The sequence below is a fragment of the Oncorhynchus clarkii genome, chromosome 15, assembly GCF_045791955.1.
Source record: "Oncorhynchus clarkii lewisi isolate Uvic-CL-2024 chromosome 15, UVic_Ocla_1.0, whole genome shotgun sequence".
In the NCBI taxonomy this organism is placed as follows: domain Eukaryota; kingdom Metazoa; phylum Chordata; class Actinopteri; order Salmoniformes; family Salmonidae; genus Oncorhynchus; species Oncorhynchus clarkii.
The window spans coordinates 8,107,974-8,125,100 of record NC_092161.1 but is presented as its reverse complement, the minus strand read 5'-3'; the positions used below and the strand labels follow the sequence as shown (position 1 = coordinate 8,125,100).

The window sequence follows — 17,127 nt, the reverse complement described above, 5'->3', positions numbered from 1 at the left end:
CCTACAGGCTGTCTTTCACCATTCCTACAGGCTGTCTTTCACCATTCCTACAGGCTGTCTTTCACCATTCCTACAGGCTGTCCTTCACCATTCCTACAGGCTGTCCTTCACCGTTCCTAAAGGCTGTCCTTCACCGTTCCTACAGGCTGTCTTTCACCATTCCTACAGGCTGTCCTTCACCGTTCCTACAGGCTGTCTTTCACTGTTCTGACAGGCTATCTTTCACCGTTCCTACATGCTGTCTTTCACCGTTCCTACATGCTGTCTTTCACCGTTCCTACAGGCTGTCTTTCACTGTTCTGACAGGCTATCTTTCACCGTTCCTACATGCTGTCTTTCATCGTTCCTACAGGCTTTCTTTCACCGTTCCTACATGCTGTCTTTCACCGTTCCTACATGCTGTCTTTCACCGTTCCTACAGGCTGTCTTTCACCGTTCCACCAGGCTGTCTTTCACCGTTCCACCAGGCTGTCTTTCACCGTTCCTACAGGCTGACTTTCACCGTTCCTACAGGCTGTCTTTCACCGTTCTGACAGGCTGTCTTTCACCGTTCTGACAGGCTGTCTTTCACCGTTCTGACAGGCTGACTTTCACCGTTCCTACAGGCTGTCTTTCACCGTTCTGACAGGCTGTCTTTCACCGTTCCGACAGGCTGTCTTTCACCTTTCCTACAGGCTGTCTTTCACCGTTCCACCAGGCTGTCTCTCACCGTTCTGACAGGCTGTCTTTCACCTTTCCTACAGGCTGTCTTTCACCGTTCCACCAGGCTGTCTCTCACCGTTCTGACAGGCTGTCTTTCACCGTTCCTACAGGCTGTCTTTCACCATTCCACCAGGCTGTCTTTCACCATTCAGACAGTCACATGCTGTCTTTCACCGTTCCACCAGGCTGTCCTTCACTGTTCCTACAGGCTGTCCTTCACCGTTCCACCAGGCTGTCTCTCACCGTTCTGACAGGCTGTCTTTCACCTTTCCTACAGGCTGTCTTTCACCGTTCCACCAGGCTGTCTTTCACCATTCCTACAGGTTGTCTTTCACCGTTCCTACATGCTGTCTTTCACCATTCCACCAGGCTGTCTTTCACCATTCAGACAGTCACAGGCTGTCTTTCACCGTTCCACCAGGCTGTCTCTCACCGTTCTGACAGGCTGTCTTTCACCTTTCCTACAGGCTGTCTTTCACCGTTCCACCAGGCTGTCTCTCACCGTTCTGACAGGCTGTCTTTCACCGTTCTGACAGGCTGTCTTTCACCGTTCCTACAGGCTGTCTTTCACCATTCCTACAGGTTGTCTTTCACCGTTCCTACATGCTGTCTTTCACCATTCCACCAGGCTGTCTTTCACCATTCAGACAGTCACAGGCTGTCTTTCACCGTTCCACCAGGCTGTCCTTCACCGTTCCTACAGGCTGTCCTTCACCGTTCCACCAGGCTGTCTCTCACCGTTCTGACAGGCTGTCTTTCACCTTTCCTACAGGCTGTCTTTCACCGTTCCACCAGGCTGTCTCTCACCGTTCTGACAGGCTGTCTTTCACCGTTCCTACAGGCTGTCTTTCACCATTCCACCAGGCTGTCTTTCACCATTCAGACAGTCACATGCTGTCTTTCACCGTTCCACCAGGCTGTCCTTCACTGTTCCTACAGGCTGTCCTTCACCGTTCCACCAGGCTGTCTCTCACCGTTCTGACAGGCTGTCTTTCACCTTTCCTACATGCTGTCTTTCACCGTTCCACCAGGCTGTCTTTCACCATTCCTACAGGTTGTCTTTCACCGTTCCTACATGCTGTCTTTCACCATTCCACCAGGCTGTCTTTCACCATTCAGACAGTCACAGGCTGTCTTTCACCGTTCCACCAGGCTGTCTCTCACCGTTCTGACAGGCTGTCTTTCACCTTTCCTACAGGCTGTCTTTCACCGTTCCACCAGGCTGTCTCTCACCGTTCTGACAGGCTGTCTTTCACCGTTCTGACAGGCTGTCTTTCACCGTTCCTACAGGCTGTCTTTCACCATTCCTACAGGTTGTCTTTCACCGTTCCTACATGCTGTCTTTCACCATTCCACCAGGCTGTCTTTCACCATTCAGACAGTCACAGGCTGTCTTTCACCGTTCCACCAGGCTGTCCTTCACCGTTCCTACAGGCTGTCCTTCACCGTTCCACCAGGCTGTCTCTCACCGTTCTGACAGGCTGTCTTTCACCTTTCCTACAGGCTGTCTTTCACCGTTCCACCAGGCTGTCTTTCACCATTCCTACAGGTTGTCTTTCACCGTTCCTACATGCTGTCTTTCACCATTCCACCAGGCTGTCTTTCACCATTCAGACAGTCACAGGCTGTCTTTCACCGTTCCACCAGGCTGTCCTTTACTGTTCCTACAGGCTGTCCTTCACCGTTCCACCAGGCTGTCTCTCACCGTTCTGACAGGCTGTCTTTCACCGTTCCTACAGGCTGTCTTTCACCATTCCTACAGGTTGTCTTTCACCATTCCTACAGGTTGTCTTTCACCGTTCCTACATGCTGTCTTTCACCATTCCACCAGGCTGTCTTTCACCATTCAGACAGTCACAGGCTGTCTTTCACCGTTCCACCAGGCTGTCCTTCACCGTTCCTACAGGCTGTCCTTCACCGTTCCACCAGGCTGTCTCTCACCGTTCTGACAGGCTGTCTTTCACCTTTCCTACAGGCTGTCTTTCACCGTTCCACCAGGCTGTCTCTCACCGTTCTGACAGGCTGTCTTTCACCGTTCCTACAGGCTGTCTTTCACCATTCCACCAGGCTGTCTTTCACCATTCAGACAGTCACATGCTGTCTTTCACCGTTCCACCAGGCTGTCCTTCACTGTTCCTACAGGCTGTCCTTCACCGTTCCACCAGGCTGTCTCTCACCGTTCTGACAGGCTGTCTTTCACCTTTCCTACATGCTGTCTTTCACCGTTCCACCAGGCTGTCTTTCACCATTCCTACAGGTTGTCTTTCACCGTTCCTACATGCTGTCTTTCACCATTCCACCAGGCTGTCTTTCACCATTCAGACAGTCACAGGCTGTCTTTCACCGTTCCACCAGGCTGTCTCTCACCGTTCTGACAGGCTGTCTTTCACCTTTCCTACAGGCTGTCTTTCACCGTTCCACCAGGCTGTCTCTCACCGTTCTGACAGGCTGTCTTTCACCGTTCTGACAGGCTGTCTTTCACCGTTCCTACAGGCTGTCTTTCACCATTCCTACAGGTTGTCTTTCACCGTTCCTACATGCTGTCTTTCACCATTCCACCAGGCTGTCTTTCACCATTCAGACAGTCACAGGCTGTCTTTCACCGTTCCACCAGGCTGTCCTTCACCGTTCCTACAGGCTGTCCTTCACCGTTCCACCAGGCTGTCTCTCACCGTTCTGACAGGCTGTCTTTCACCTTTCCTACAGGCTGTCTTTCACCGTTCCACCAGGCTGTCTTTCACCATTCCTACAGGTTGTCTTTCACCGTTCCTACATGCTGTCTTTCACCATTCCACCAGGCTGTCTTTCACCATTCAGACAGTCACAGGCTGTCTTTCACCGTTCCACCAGGCTGTCCTTTACTGTTCCTACAGGCTGTCCTTCACCGTTCCACCAGGCTGTCTCTCACCGTTCTGACAGGCTGTCTTTCACCGTTCCTACAGGCTGTCTTTCACCATTCCTACAGGTTGTCTTTCACCGTTCCTACATGCTGTCTTTCACCATTCCACCAGGCTGTCTTTCACCATTCAGACAGTCACAGGCTGTCTTTCACCGTTCCACCAGGCTGTCCTTCACCGTTCCTACAGGCTGTCCTTCACCGTTCCTACAGGCTGTCTCTCACCGTTCCTACAGGCTGTCTTTCACTGTTCCACCAGGCTGTCTTTCACTATTCCTTGTTCACTACATGCTTAGTCACTTTAACGATACCTACATGTACATACTACCTCATTCAGCCTGACTAACGGTGTCTGGATATGGCCTTGCTACTCTTATTTTCAAATGTATTTTTACTGTTGTTTTATTTCTTTACTTACCTACACACACACACACACACATATACACACACACACACACACACACTTTCTTTTCTCTTTTTTTCCCCGCACCATTGGTTAGAGCATGTAAGTAAGCATTTCACTGTAAGGTCTACACCTGTTGTATTCGGCGCACGTGACGAATAAACTTTCGCCGTTCCTCGTTCATTACAGGCCATCCTCGACCATCTTTAGCCACACTTCGGCGACGTTGGTTATCGGCATCGGGAACATCGGCTATTTCCTTTTTGACTGTAAAAATGTTTTGTTTTAGTTTCATTTCTGAACCCAGCATTTTGTTCACCTGCTGCAACATGATCTCAGTTAACTCCCGTGTTGCTCTTTTCCTTTGTGTTCCAGATCTGCTGATAATATTTTACTATTGGAAGGCGATAGGCGACAAGTTCTTTGTAGTGCATCACCTGGCTGCACTGTATGCTTACTACTATGTACTGGTGAGTTCCCTATTGTCCAATAGCAGAACATGCAGGCATGATGGGAAAGATACAGCTAAAGGTGAACAGCTGTGTGACGGTGAGGGCAGGGAGGGTGAGTGATGCTGAACGCAGGGCAGGGAGGGTGAGTGATGCTGAACGCAGGGCAGGGAGGGTGAGTAAAGCTGAACGCAGGGCAGGGAGGGTGAGTGATGCTGAACGCAGGGAGGGTGAGTGATGCTGAACGCAGGGAGGATGAGTGATGCTGAGCGCAGGGCAGGGAGGGTGAGTGATGCTGAACGCAGGGAGGGTGAGTGATGCTGAACGCAGGGAGGGTAAGTGATGCTGAACGCAGGGAGGGTGAGTGATGCTGAACGCAGAGAGGGAGGGTGAGTGATGCTGAACGCAGGGCAGGGAGGGTGAGTGATGCTGAACACAGGGAGGGTGAGTGATGCTGAACGCAGGGCAGGGAGGGTGAGTGATGCTGAATGCAGGGCATGGAGGGTGAGTGATGCTGAACGCACGGAGGGTGAGTGATGCTGAATGCAGGACAGGGAGGGTGAGTGATGCTGAACGCAGGGCAGGGAGGGTGAGTGATGCTGAATGAAGGGAGGGAGAGTGTCACGCTGTGTGATGCTGAACGCAAGACAGGGAGGGTGAGTGATGCTGAACGCAGGGCAGGGAGGGTGAGTGATGCTGAACGCAGGGAGGGAGTGTGAGTGATGCTGAACGCAGGGCAGGGAGGGTGAGTGTGATGCTGAATGCAGGGCAGGGAGGGTGAGTGTGATGCTGAACGCAGGGCAGGGAGGGTGAGTGTGATGCTGAACGCAGGGCAGGGAGGGTGAATGTGATGCTGAACGCAGGGCAGGGAGGGTGAGTGTGATGCTGAACGCAGGGCAGGGAGGGTGAGTGTGATGCTGAACGCAGGGCAAGGAGGGTGAGTGAGTGATGCTGAACGCAGGGCAGGGAAGGTGAGTGATGCTGAATGCAGGGTAGGGAGGGTGAGTGATACTGAATGCAGGGCAGGGAAGGTGAGTGATGCTGAACGCTTGGCAGCGAAGGTGAGTGATGCTGAACGCAGGGCAGGGAAGGTGAGTGATGCTAAACACAGGGCAGGGAGGGTGAGTGATGCTGAACACAGGGCAGGGAGGGTGAGTGAGTGAGTGATGCTGAACGCAGGGCAGGAAAGGTGAGTGATGCTGAATGCAGGGCAGGGAGGGTGAGTGTGATACTGAACGCAGGGAAGGTGAGTGATGCTGAACGCAGGGCAGGGAGGGTGAGTGATGCTGAACGCAGGGCAGGGAGGGTGAGTAATGCTAACTAACTAACACAGCTTTGCTCCTGTTAGCTCCGCTAGGACTCTGCTAGAGAGAACATGTGATGTTAACCTACTGTTAGCTCCACTAGATCTCTGCTAATGAGAACATGTGATGTTAACCTACTGTTAGCTCCGCTAGGTCTCTGCTAATGAGAACATGTGATGTTAACCTACTGTTAGCTCCGCTAGGTCTCTGCTAGTGAGAACATGTGATGTTAACCTACTGTTTTACATGTTATTCTAAGTGCCTCTCGTTAGCTAGTCCTCAGCTGTTGAAAAGAAGAGCAGGAAATCAGTTACATTAGTATGAGGTCAAACTCTACTGTAGACTTGGATTTAGGATTCTGTGTTCACTCACACAAATTAGATGTTGTGTTGTTCATTTTTTGGGGGGAGTTGCTTGTTGACTGTCTCTTGTTATGACAAGGGTTGTGGTTACGGTACGAGAGGTACGTGTTATTTCGTGTTTAGGATGATCGTTAGCGATTTAGTTTGGATTGAAGGAACATTTGATAGGTTTGATATCGTTGAGTATCAGGTATGACCATGCTTCATCAGCACTGTCTTGTCAAGCAACTTGTCTCGTTTGACTGGACAGTGACACAGAAGCTGGTTATAACCACTATAACAACTGGTTATAACCACTATAACAACTGGTTATAACCACTATAACAACTGGTTAGAATGCTGAAACAGGTTGTATACTGGTTATAACCACTATAACCACTAGTTATAATGCTGTAACAGGTTATATACTGGTTATAACCACTATAACAGCTGGTTAGAATGCTGAAACAGGTTGTATGCTGGTTAAAGCCACTATAACCACTAGTTATAATGCTGAAACAGGTTTTGAGCCCAGTCATCCAGGTCACTGCTGTTCACCCTTGGTCTGTAGTCTTCCTGGTCACCTGGTTCTATAGCTCATGATTATGGCTATGGTGACAGTGTTGGTGTTTTTTTGCATGGAATGCTTAGTGATGGTAGTGGCCGACACCCTCGTTGCCTTTCCCTTCGTCATCACCTTCCCATTAAAATGTCCTGCTTTTCTTTCACTGACTCAGCCTTATCTAGAGCTGGACTGAGCTGAACTGTGCATGCCTCCATTTTCTCCTGGCTTTCCCAGGTCTTAACAGTACTGTGTGTGCATGCCAAAGCAACTTACTTCCTACTGTTCTGTCTCCTTTCTCTCACACTCTCCACCCCACTATTTCCACAGTTTCTTCTCACTTGTCTGTTATGGCAAAAGGCCCTTGAAAACAACTGAAATGCCCCATAATAGCTCTGTGAGGGCTCGCCTACTTAACTTCAAGCATCTCTGTTTTAAGTTTTTAACCTTTTTATCTAACTAGGCAAGTCAGTTAAGACCAAATTCTTATTTTTAATGACGGCCTACCATGGAACAGTGGGTTAACTTCCTTGTTCAGGGGAAGAACGGCAGATTTTTACCTTGTCAGTTCGGGGATTTGATCTAGCAACCTTTCGGTTACTGGCCCAACGCTCTAACCACTAGGCTACCTGCTGGTTACTGGCCCAACGCTCTAACCACTAGGCTACCTGCTGGTTACTGGCCCAACGCTCTAACAACTAGGCTCATCAGTAAGGCAAAGATCAGGCCTTGATTCAGGCCAACCCAAATCCTTAAACCTTTTTACAATAATTATCCCTTAGCATTGTATGCGAATTGTATTCCTACCCGACTGGATTAAACGAATACACTTGAAGTACCATACTGTACAGTATATGCATTGCATAAGCTACCCTATCGGAGGTGCAATGCATTCCTATGTAAATGTCTTTTTAAAAAACCTTTCTCTCTAGAGACAGAAAAGTCCATTATGGTAAAGCAACGGAGCAAAATGAATGGTGTTGTTGAAGAACGCAATACTTCCTACTTCGTAAGATAATTGACCATGTGGTTATAATTGTCTTGCTGCTACAACTGACAGGCGATCAGAAGGACAGATGGACACGGTGGTTAAGGCCGTACTGTCACTGGACATTCGTGACTGCTTAGTCAACATGAAGAACTTAATCAACATAAAACCCTCATTAACCATCATCCAATGTAATTCATAGCTTACTAATTGATTGACTTACTTTTTTGTGTGATTTAAAATAAGAATTGTATCAAAGCTGGTATATATGTTTTTTTTTCTTATTTTCAATGACGGCCTGGGTTAACTGGTCTAGGAACAGTGGGTTAACTGGTCTAGGAACAGTGGGTTAACTGGTCTAGGAACAGTGGGTTAACTGGTCTAGGAACAGTGGGTTAACTGGTCTAGGAACAGGGGGTTAACTGGTCTAGGAACAGGGGGTTAACTGGTCTAGGAACAGTGGGTTAACTGGTCTAGGAACACTGGTCTAGGAACAGTGGGGTTAACTGGTCTAGGAACAGTGGGTTAACTGGTCTAGGAACAGGGGGTTAACTGGTCTAGGAACAGGGGGTTAACTGGTCTAGGAACAGTGGGTTAACTGGTCTAGGAACAGTGGGTTAACTGGTCTAGGAACACTGGTCTAGGAACAGTGGGGTTAACTGGTCTAGGAACAGTGGGTTAACTGGTCTAGGAACAGTGGGTTAACTGGTCTAGGAACAGTGGGTTAACTGGTCTAGGAACAGTGGGTTAACTGGTCTAGGAACAGTGGGTTAACTGGTCTAGGAACAGTGGGTTAACTGCCTGTTCAGGGGCAGAACGGCAGATTGTACCTTGTCAGCTCGGGGGTTTGAACTTGCAACCTTCCGGTTACTAGTCCAACGCTCTAACCACTAGGCTACCCTGCCGCCCCATGTAGTTAATTCGGTGACATATTGTTAGTTAAACCAGCTGTAGATTGTGTTCTGTTATTATGTCATACTAGATCAGTGGGAAAACAATGAGGCTATACTACAGAACTTGTGGTAAAATAGCTTGCTAAACAAGCAAATGAATTCATAGACTAATATTTGATTGCTGTTTGAGTTCAAGAACTCATGCTAAACTATCAACTTTGTTGTTGCTTCTTTTTGTTGCTTGTAACTATAGTTACACTTTCTCCCCCCCCCCCCCCCCCCTAATCTGTCTGTCTATCTTTATCCTTTGCTAATATGATTTCTTAAAATAATTTAGGCCCACAATTACCAGCAAAACATTCAAGCAAAAAAAAAACCAGACCAAATTCAAATGAGGTTTTGTAGGATGTAAAACGGGCTGACTCGTCTGGACTGAATCCTTCCTGTCTTGTCTGCTACACTGACCTATCTGTCCAGTAACAATATGGACTTACCAGTATCTAGAGGTATTAGCATAGAGATGCTGGGGAAAGTTCATATCCGCTCTGGTATAGACTTGAAGCAAATGCATTGTGTCCTGACACGTCCATATCTTGAGAGTGAGTACATGCCATTTATGAACTTTTGTTAAAAGGTAAGTTTCCCCTTTTGGATAATCGTAGCCTGTGTTAGGCCTGAAATAAATAACATATGAGAGAGAGAGAGACCCTTAACTGCTGCTCATGTGAGGGTTTTAATGGCCCAGAGGTCTGCTACAGTACCGTCCTATAACCGCATGGCTCTTATACAGTGCATTTGGAAAGTATTCAGACCCCTTGACATTTATCACATTCTGTTACATTACCTCGTTATTCTAAAATGGATTAAATAAAAATAAAATCGTCATCAATCTACACACAATACCCCATAATGACAAACCAAAAACAGGTTTTTAGAAATTTCTGCAAATTGATAATTTAAAAAAACTGAAGTATCACATTTAAAGTATTCAGACCCATTACTCAGTACAGCACACCTGTATTTGGGGAGTTTCTCACATTCTTCTCTGCAGATCCTCTCAAGCTCTGTCAGGTTGGATGGGGAGCGTCGCTGCACAGCTATTCTCAGGTCTGTCCAGAGATGTTTGATCGGGTTCAAGTCCGGGCTCAGGCTGGACCAGTCAAGGACATTCAGAGACTTGTCCCGCAGTAAGCCACTACTGCGTTGTCTTGGCTGTGTGCTTAGGGTTGTTGTCCTGCTGAAAGTTGAACATTCACCCCAGTCTGAGGTCCTGAACGCTCAGGAGCAGGTTTTCATCAATAATCTCTCTGTACTTTGCTCCGTTCATCTTTCCCTCGATCCTGACTATTCTCCAAGTACCTGCCGCTGAAAAACATTCCCACAGCATGATGCTGCCACCATCATGCTTCACCATAGGGATGGTGCCAGGTTTCTCCTAAATGTGACACTTGACATTCAGGCCAAAATGTTAAATCTTGGTATCATCAGAGCAGAGAATCTTGTTTCTCATGGTCTGAGAGTCCTTTAGGTGCCTTTTGGCAAACTCCAAGTGGCCTGTCATGTGCCGTTTACTGAGGAGTGGCTTCCGTCTGGCCACTCTACCATAAATGCCTGATTGGTGGAGTGCTGCAGAGATGGTTGTCCTTCTGGAAGGTTCTCCCATCTCCACAGAGGAACTCTGGAGCTCTGTCAGAGTGACCATTGGGTTCTTGGTCGCCTCCCTGACCAAGTTCAGTTTGGCCGGGCGGCCAGCTCTAGGAAGACTCTCTTAGTGAATCAAAACTTCTTCCATTTAAGAATGATGGAGGCCACTTTGTTATTGGGGACCTTCAACACTGCATAATTGTTTTGGTAACTTCACCCAGATCTGTGGCTCGACACAATCCTGTCTCGGAGCTCTACGAACAATTCCTTCGACCCCATGGCTTGGCTTTTGACATGCACTTTCTGACATGCACTGTCAACTGTGTGACCTTATACAGTATATACAGGTGGGTGCCTTTCCAAATCATGTCCAATCAATTGAATTTACCACAGGTGGACTCCAATCAAATTGTAGAAACATCTCAAGGACTTACAATGGAAACAGGATGCACCTGAGCTCAATTTCGAGTCTCATAGCAAAGGGTCTGAATACTTATGTAAATAAGGTATGTCTATTTTTTATTTTGTATACATTTGCAAACATTTATAAAACCTTGTTTTCGGCTTTGTCATTATGGGGTATTGTGTGTAGATTGATGGGAGAAAAAAAAATGTAACAATTTAATACATTTTAGAATGCAACTTAACAAAATGTGGGAAAAGTCAAAGGGGCTGAATACTTTCCGGATGCACTGTATGCATGGCTAATCATGGCTAATCATGGCTAAGCATGGCTAATCATGGCTAAGCATGGCTAATCATTGCTAAGCATGGCTAATCATGGCGAAGCATGGCGAAGCATGGCTAATCATGGCTAAGCATGGCTAATCATGGCTAATCATGGCTAATCATTGCTAATCATTGCTAAGCATGGCTAATCATGACTAATCATGGCTAATCATGGCTAATCATGGCTAATCATTGCACATTTGGCTAGTGGCTGAATGTCTACTCGTAAAATCCTGGCTGTATGCGCACACTATGTTGTTAGCAGTGGTGCTATCCTATTCACGGTTTGTGTGAAGGCATTTTAATTGAGCTGTTTCACTGGCAAAACTCACACTTTTCAATGAGTGGCACCCTTTTTAACTTCACGTGGTCTTTCGGGTACTGAAGCCTCATAGCTGTTCTCATAGCTGGTCTCATAGCTGGTCTCATAGCTGTTCTCATAGCTGTTCTCGTAGCTGTTCTCATAGCTGTTCTCGTAGCTGTTCTCATAGCTGGTCTCGTAGCTGTTCTCGTAGCTGTTCTCGTAGCTGTTCTCATAGCTGGTCTCGTAGCTGTTCTCGTAGCTGTTCTCGTAGCTGTTCTCATAGCTGGTCTCGTAGCTGTTCTCGTAGCTGTTCTCGTAGCTGTTCTCGTAGCTGTTCTCGTAGCTGTTCTCGTAGCTGTTCTCGTAGCTGTTCTCGTAGCTGTTCTCGTAGCTGTTCTCATAGCTGTTCTCGTAGCTGTTCTCGTAGCTGTTCTCGTAGCTGTTCTCATAGCTGGTCTCATAGCTGGTCTCATAGCTGTTCTCGTAGCTGTTCTCATAGCTGTTCTCATCTCAAATAGACCCTGAATCATATGACTGGGTTTATTAGGGTCTACTGGAGATGAAATAGAACAACAGATTAAAATGGAACCTATAAATCCTTCAGAAGTTAGCTGAGTCTCCCGAGAGGGACGAGACGTTTTCTGTTTGATCTGAAAAATAGAAGAAGAGCCGACCTACATTCAGAGAGTGATTTCAATGATTTAATTTTAGGTCTTGAAAATGTCTCCTTAATCTCAGTTTTGGTTCAGCACTGACAGATCAAAATGTCTCTTCACCAAGATATCCGTAGCAGAGTTATAACCCTCACGTACGGTAGGTAATACCAAGGCTGTTTGAGGGCACTTTTTCCCGCTTCTTATTGCCATTGGAAAATATATTTACCATTTTGTACCTTAATATTGATCCTGAAATGTACGTTTATGCGCTGAAAAGTTCAGTATGGTAAAAGTGAGATCTTAACTCGCCCCCCCCCCCCTAAAAAAAAAAAATTAAAAAATGATCACATGCCTTGTGTTCTTTTGTTATTGACGATGGATGAATCTTTCTGGGCACAAACGGTGTGAAGGCCTCACTTGAACCATACTGATGTGATGTTCGACCAAAACGAAAGCATTTTGACTCCCTTTCGTTCCTGTTTCATTGTTTCTCTCGGGTTTTTCTTTTTCACCTTGTTCTTTCAGGGACAAGGGATGTTGCCTTATTTTGCTAACTTCCGTCTGCTTGCAGAGTTCTCCACGCCGTGTGTGAACCAGCGGTATGTATAAGATGTACTGTACATTGTTGTTCTGACTGTGTCTTCCTTTACATTGTTGTTCTGACTGTGTCTTCCTTTACATTGTTGTTCTGACTGTGTCTTTACATTGTTGTTCTGACTGTGTCTTTACATTGTTGTTCTGACTGTGTCTTCCTTTACATTGTTGTTCTGACTGTGTCTTCCTTTACATTGTTGTTCTGACTGTGTCTTTCTTTATGTTGTTGTTCTGACTGTTTCTTTACATTGTTGTTCTGACTGTGTCTTCCTTTACATTGTTGTTCTGACTGTGTCTTTCTTTATGTTGTTGTTCTGACTGTCTTCCAGCTGGTTCTTTGAAGTGTTAGGTTACCCCAAGTCCTCCAAGCCCAACATCGCTAACGGGATGGCAATGGCCCTGGTCTTCTTCCTGGTTCGCATCGCCGTCATGCCCCTCTACTACAGCCGCATGTGGTCCGTGTACGGCACCGAAGCCTTCTACCGCGTCCCGCCGGAAGGCCGCGCCGCCTGGATCATCTCCAGCGTCTCGCTGGATGTCATGAACGTCATGTGGATGCACAAGATCGCCCGCGGCTGCTACAAGGTCATGTGCTCGGCCCGACGGCACAACGTGGAGACACGAGAGAATGGAAAGACTGACTAAGAAGCAAAAAGGGGATGGTTGATGGAATGACCAGGGGAAACCCATTGAACCACTGTCCCCCCTTTTTTTTTAGTGCACAATTGGATTAGTACCTGACTGTTTCAGGGTCAACTAACACACACCAAAAGCCAAGTCTCACACGGACTGAATTTTATGCTAGTTGACGCAGCACATTTTTGCTTCCCTTTTGAGATTGGAGCATTGTGCTGGATGTGGACAAAGGGTCAATAACTGGGGCAGTGGTTGGTGAAACTGTTAGCAACACTTTCTGTGCATTTTATCACAAAACGGCATGCCTGGGATGACGTATCTGTTTTTCCCCAACACTTCACCAAGTCAAACGTTTCCTGCTTGTTCCAGACCATAGACTCAAGGTGTGATGCTCATGTGCTCCCCAAAGTAACTTGAAGCCCCTTTTGAACACAGAGGAATTAATTATTGTTCAAATGGTGAGTACAAATAAAATAACTGTTTTTGAAAAACAGTTTTTTGGGACACAACCAACCTAACTTACCCAACCAACCCAATCAACCTAACCCAACTAACCTAACTTACCCAACCAACCTAACTTACCCAACTAACCTAACTTACCCAACCAACTTAACCAACCCAACCAACCTAACTTACCCAACCAACCTAACTTACCCAACCAACCTAACTTACCCAACCAACCTAACCAACCCAACCAACCTAACTTACCCAACCAACCCAACCAACCTAACTTACCCAACCAACCTAACTTAGCCAACCAACCTAACTTACCCAACCAACCTAACCAACCCAACCAACCTAACTTACCCAACCAACCCAACCAACCTAACTTACCCAACCAACCTAACTTACCCAACTAAACCTAACCAACCTAACTTACCCAACCAACCTAACTTACCCAACCAACCTAACCTAAACAACCCAACCAACCCAATCAACCTAACTAACCCAATCAACCCAATCAACCTAACTAACCCAATCAACCCAATCAACCTAACCAACCCAATCAACCTAACTAACCCAACTAACCCAACCAACCATATCAACCTAACTAACCCAACCAACCCAAATAACCCAACCAACCCAAATAGCCCAACCAACCCAATCAACCTAACCAACCCAAAAAACCCAACCAACTCAAATAACCCATGCAGCAAAAACCTATTGTTGTAATTGTGTCATTAAAAATCTGCTATCTGTCTGCTGAGGAAGGGCAGGGTGTAGCATCTTCCTGTTTAAACCCGAACTGACTGTCTGTCAGTTGGCTGGATGAACATCTAGTGCAATCAAACCTATATCCAAGACGAGTGAGTTCAACTGAAAGAAACCTCTCAGGGAGACACTCTGATACAGAGACAGACCCCTGGCTCAAAGAAGACAGACCCCTGGCTCAAAGAAGACAGACCCCTGGCTCAAAGAAGACAGACCCCTGGCTCAAAGAATACAGACAGACCCCCAGCTCAAAGAATACAGACAGACCCCCAGCTCAAAGAATACAGACCGGCGGACCCCTGGCTCAACGACAGACACAGACCCCTTGTTCAAATGGAGTGAGGCCTCCTATGGGCCAGTCACTCTCTGGGGAAAGTTGAAGTAGGGGAAAGGGGAAAGTTGAAGTAGAAAAGCATAAATGGATTCCTTACATTTGTCCAGCCGGGTTCGATTTAGGAGGATTTTAGTTCTAAATATTCATGTTGATATTTTTGTTTTAATCGAAAATGGGACTGATATGGGTACACTTTGCTGATTATGCCATGGGATATGTCACGCTGCTTGCTTGTCTGACCAAAAAGATGTCGAAAGGGAAACTTTGAGAATGTGTGAGTTGAAGCAATGGGGAAATGCATTGTGGGAGTTGTCAGCTGGATTCTGATATTCCTCTCAGATTTTATTTGTTCAGATGATAGGGTTAGGGTTTGTCCTCAACATTAATAATCATTTAATAATAAACTCTTAATAATTTATTTATTTAAAATATAATAATAAACTTTTAATAATTTATTAGAGTTTAAATACCATAATCGTGGTAACAAGTTGTTTTTCTCTTTTTCCACACATACTGTCAATACCAATGTATATGTACAGTCAACTGGTGCATGCTGGAATGAATTGTATGTACCGGGTATCAGATCAATATGGAACTTGGAGTTTGTTTGGATGAGGTGCCACTGAGACAATGTCATTGGATGAGTTTGTCCCCTCTGAGCTCGACCAATGGCTACTAACACTCCCCTTGTTCCATGATCTTGGTGTAAGGAACTTCTTCTGAACCGCATTAAATATAATTTATTACCAGTTATGTACTGGAGCAAGTCTTCAATGTTTATCTACATACACTGAGTGTACAAAACATTAGGAACACCTTTCCTAATATGTTGTTTCATCCTCTTTTGCCCTTAGAACAGCCTCAGTTTTGTCAGAGGCATGGAGTCAACAATGTGTCTAAAGTGTTCCACAGGGATGTTGGCCCATGTTGATGCCAGTGACTCAATCCAGTGTGCCTGGCACCTACTACTGTAGCCCGTTCGAAAGGCACTGAAATATTTTGTCTTGCCCCATTCACCCTCTGAATGGCACAAATACACAATCCATGTCTCAAGACTTAACAATCCTTCTGTAACCGGTTTCCTCCCCTTTCATCTATAGTGGATTTAACAAGTGACACGAATAAGGAATCATAGCTTTCACCTGGTCAGCATGTCATGGAACGAACAGGTGCTCCTAATGTTTTGTACACTCCGTGTATTTTTATTATATTTAAGGAGATGTATAATTTATTTGGTAAAAGAGGTATAATTTATTTGGTAAAAGAGGTATAATTTATTTGGTAAAAGAGGTATAATTTATTTGGTAAAAGAGGTATAATTTATTTGGTAAAAGAGGTATAATTTATTTGGTAAAAGAGGTATAATTTGTTTGGTAAAAGAGGTATAATTTATTTGGTAAAAGAGGTATAATTTGTTTGGTAAAAGAGGTATAATTTATTTGGTAAAAGAGGTATTCATGATGTATCTTTTTAGTAGATTTATGAGGAAAAGTTTTCATGATTACAAGTAACATGTATATTATGCCTGCCTTTTCTCTGAGCAGTTTAGTTTAATGTGCACATACACACATTAAAGATGTATTTCTTGTAATTACTTAAGATTATTACTTATGGAAAGGTGTGTCATACTACATTTTGCATTTTACTGACTGAATGCCTTTTTAAAAAACAAAGTAGTTTTGACAAATGTTTTTATGTGAGGATACTTAATAACAAATACTAGCATTGTCCTCATTCAAAATGAAAAGTTTACTTTTCAAAAAAACTTTTGATTTATTGATTTAAATGTGTACTTTTTTTTGATTGTACTTTTATTTTCTATGGTGAACACAAAGAAGCATATTTTTAATCGTCTGTGAAATTAAAGAGGATACCCCAGTCATCACATTTGTCCCTTGTCATGTTCTGCAGTCTTGTTTTTTACAATTTAAAATTGAACACATTTTTAAATTGCACAGCGATCTTTTCTTACAACTTTTAATTTGTGTTTGTTTTCTATTTCATAAGCCCGCCTCAATGTGATTAACAAACCGTGTTCACTGTGAAAAGGAAAATAACATGTCAATGTTTGTGGAGGGGATTATAAGAAGGTATTGTAATAAACCGTTTCTAAGTTAAATGTTTGCCAGTATAGAGCAACGTTAATTGAAGCTCTGTACATTTCAGTTTAACTAAACTGTAGAAACCCTGACGTGTTTGTAGAAACCCTGACGTGTTTGTAGAAACCCTGACGTGTTTGTAGAAACCCTGACGTGTTTGTAGAGACCCTGACGTGTTTGTAGAGACCCTGACGTGTTTGTAGAAACCCTGACGTGTTTGTAGAAACCCTGACGTGTTTGTAGAAACCCTGACGTGTTATTTTATAATCTCATTATCAACTCTCCTCAATGTTCACTGATCTGAAAGGATGGGTGGAAAAATGGTTTACGGAAGGAAGGATTATGGGAAGGAAGGTTTATGGAAAGGAAGGATTATGGGAA

At 45.2% G+C, this 17,127-nt stretch overlaps 1 protein-coding gene across 1 annotated transcript in view; it reads left to right on the top strand.

Annotated features, from left to right (window-relative positions):
• LOC139366663 (TLC domain-containing protein 4-B-like) overlaps positions 1-14,218 on the top strand; it is a 31,659-nt gene extending 17,441 nt beyond the window's left edge. Inside the window, exons 5-7 of the mRNA XM_071104342.1 lie at positions 4,377-4,471; positions 12,397-12,470; positions 12,795-14,218. Coding sequence (XP_070960443.1) covers positions 4,377-4,471; positions 12,397-12,470; positions 12,795-13,110 — 485 coding nt within the window. The 3' untranslated portion in view covers positions 13,111-14,218. The remainder of the gene's footprint in view (positions 1-4,376; positions 4,472-12,396; positions 12,471-12,794) is intronic.
• Positions 14,219-17,127: the final 2,909 nt, after the last annotated feature.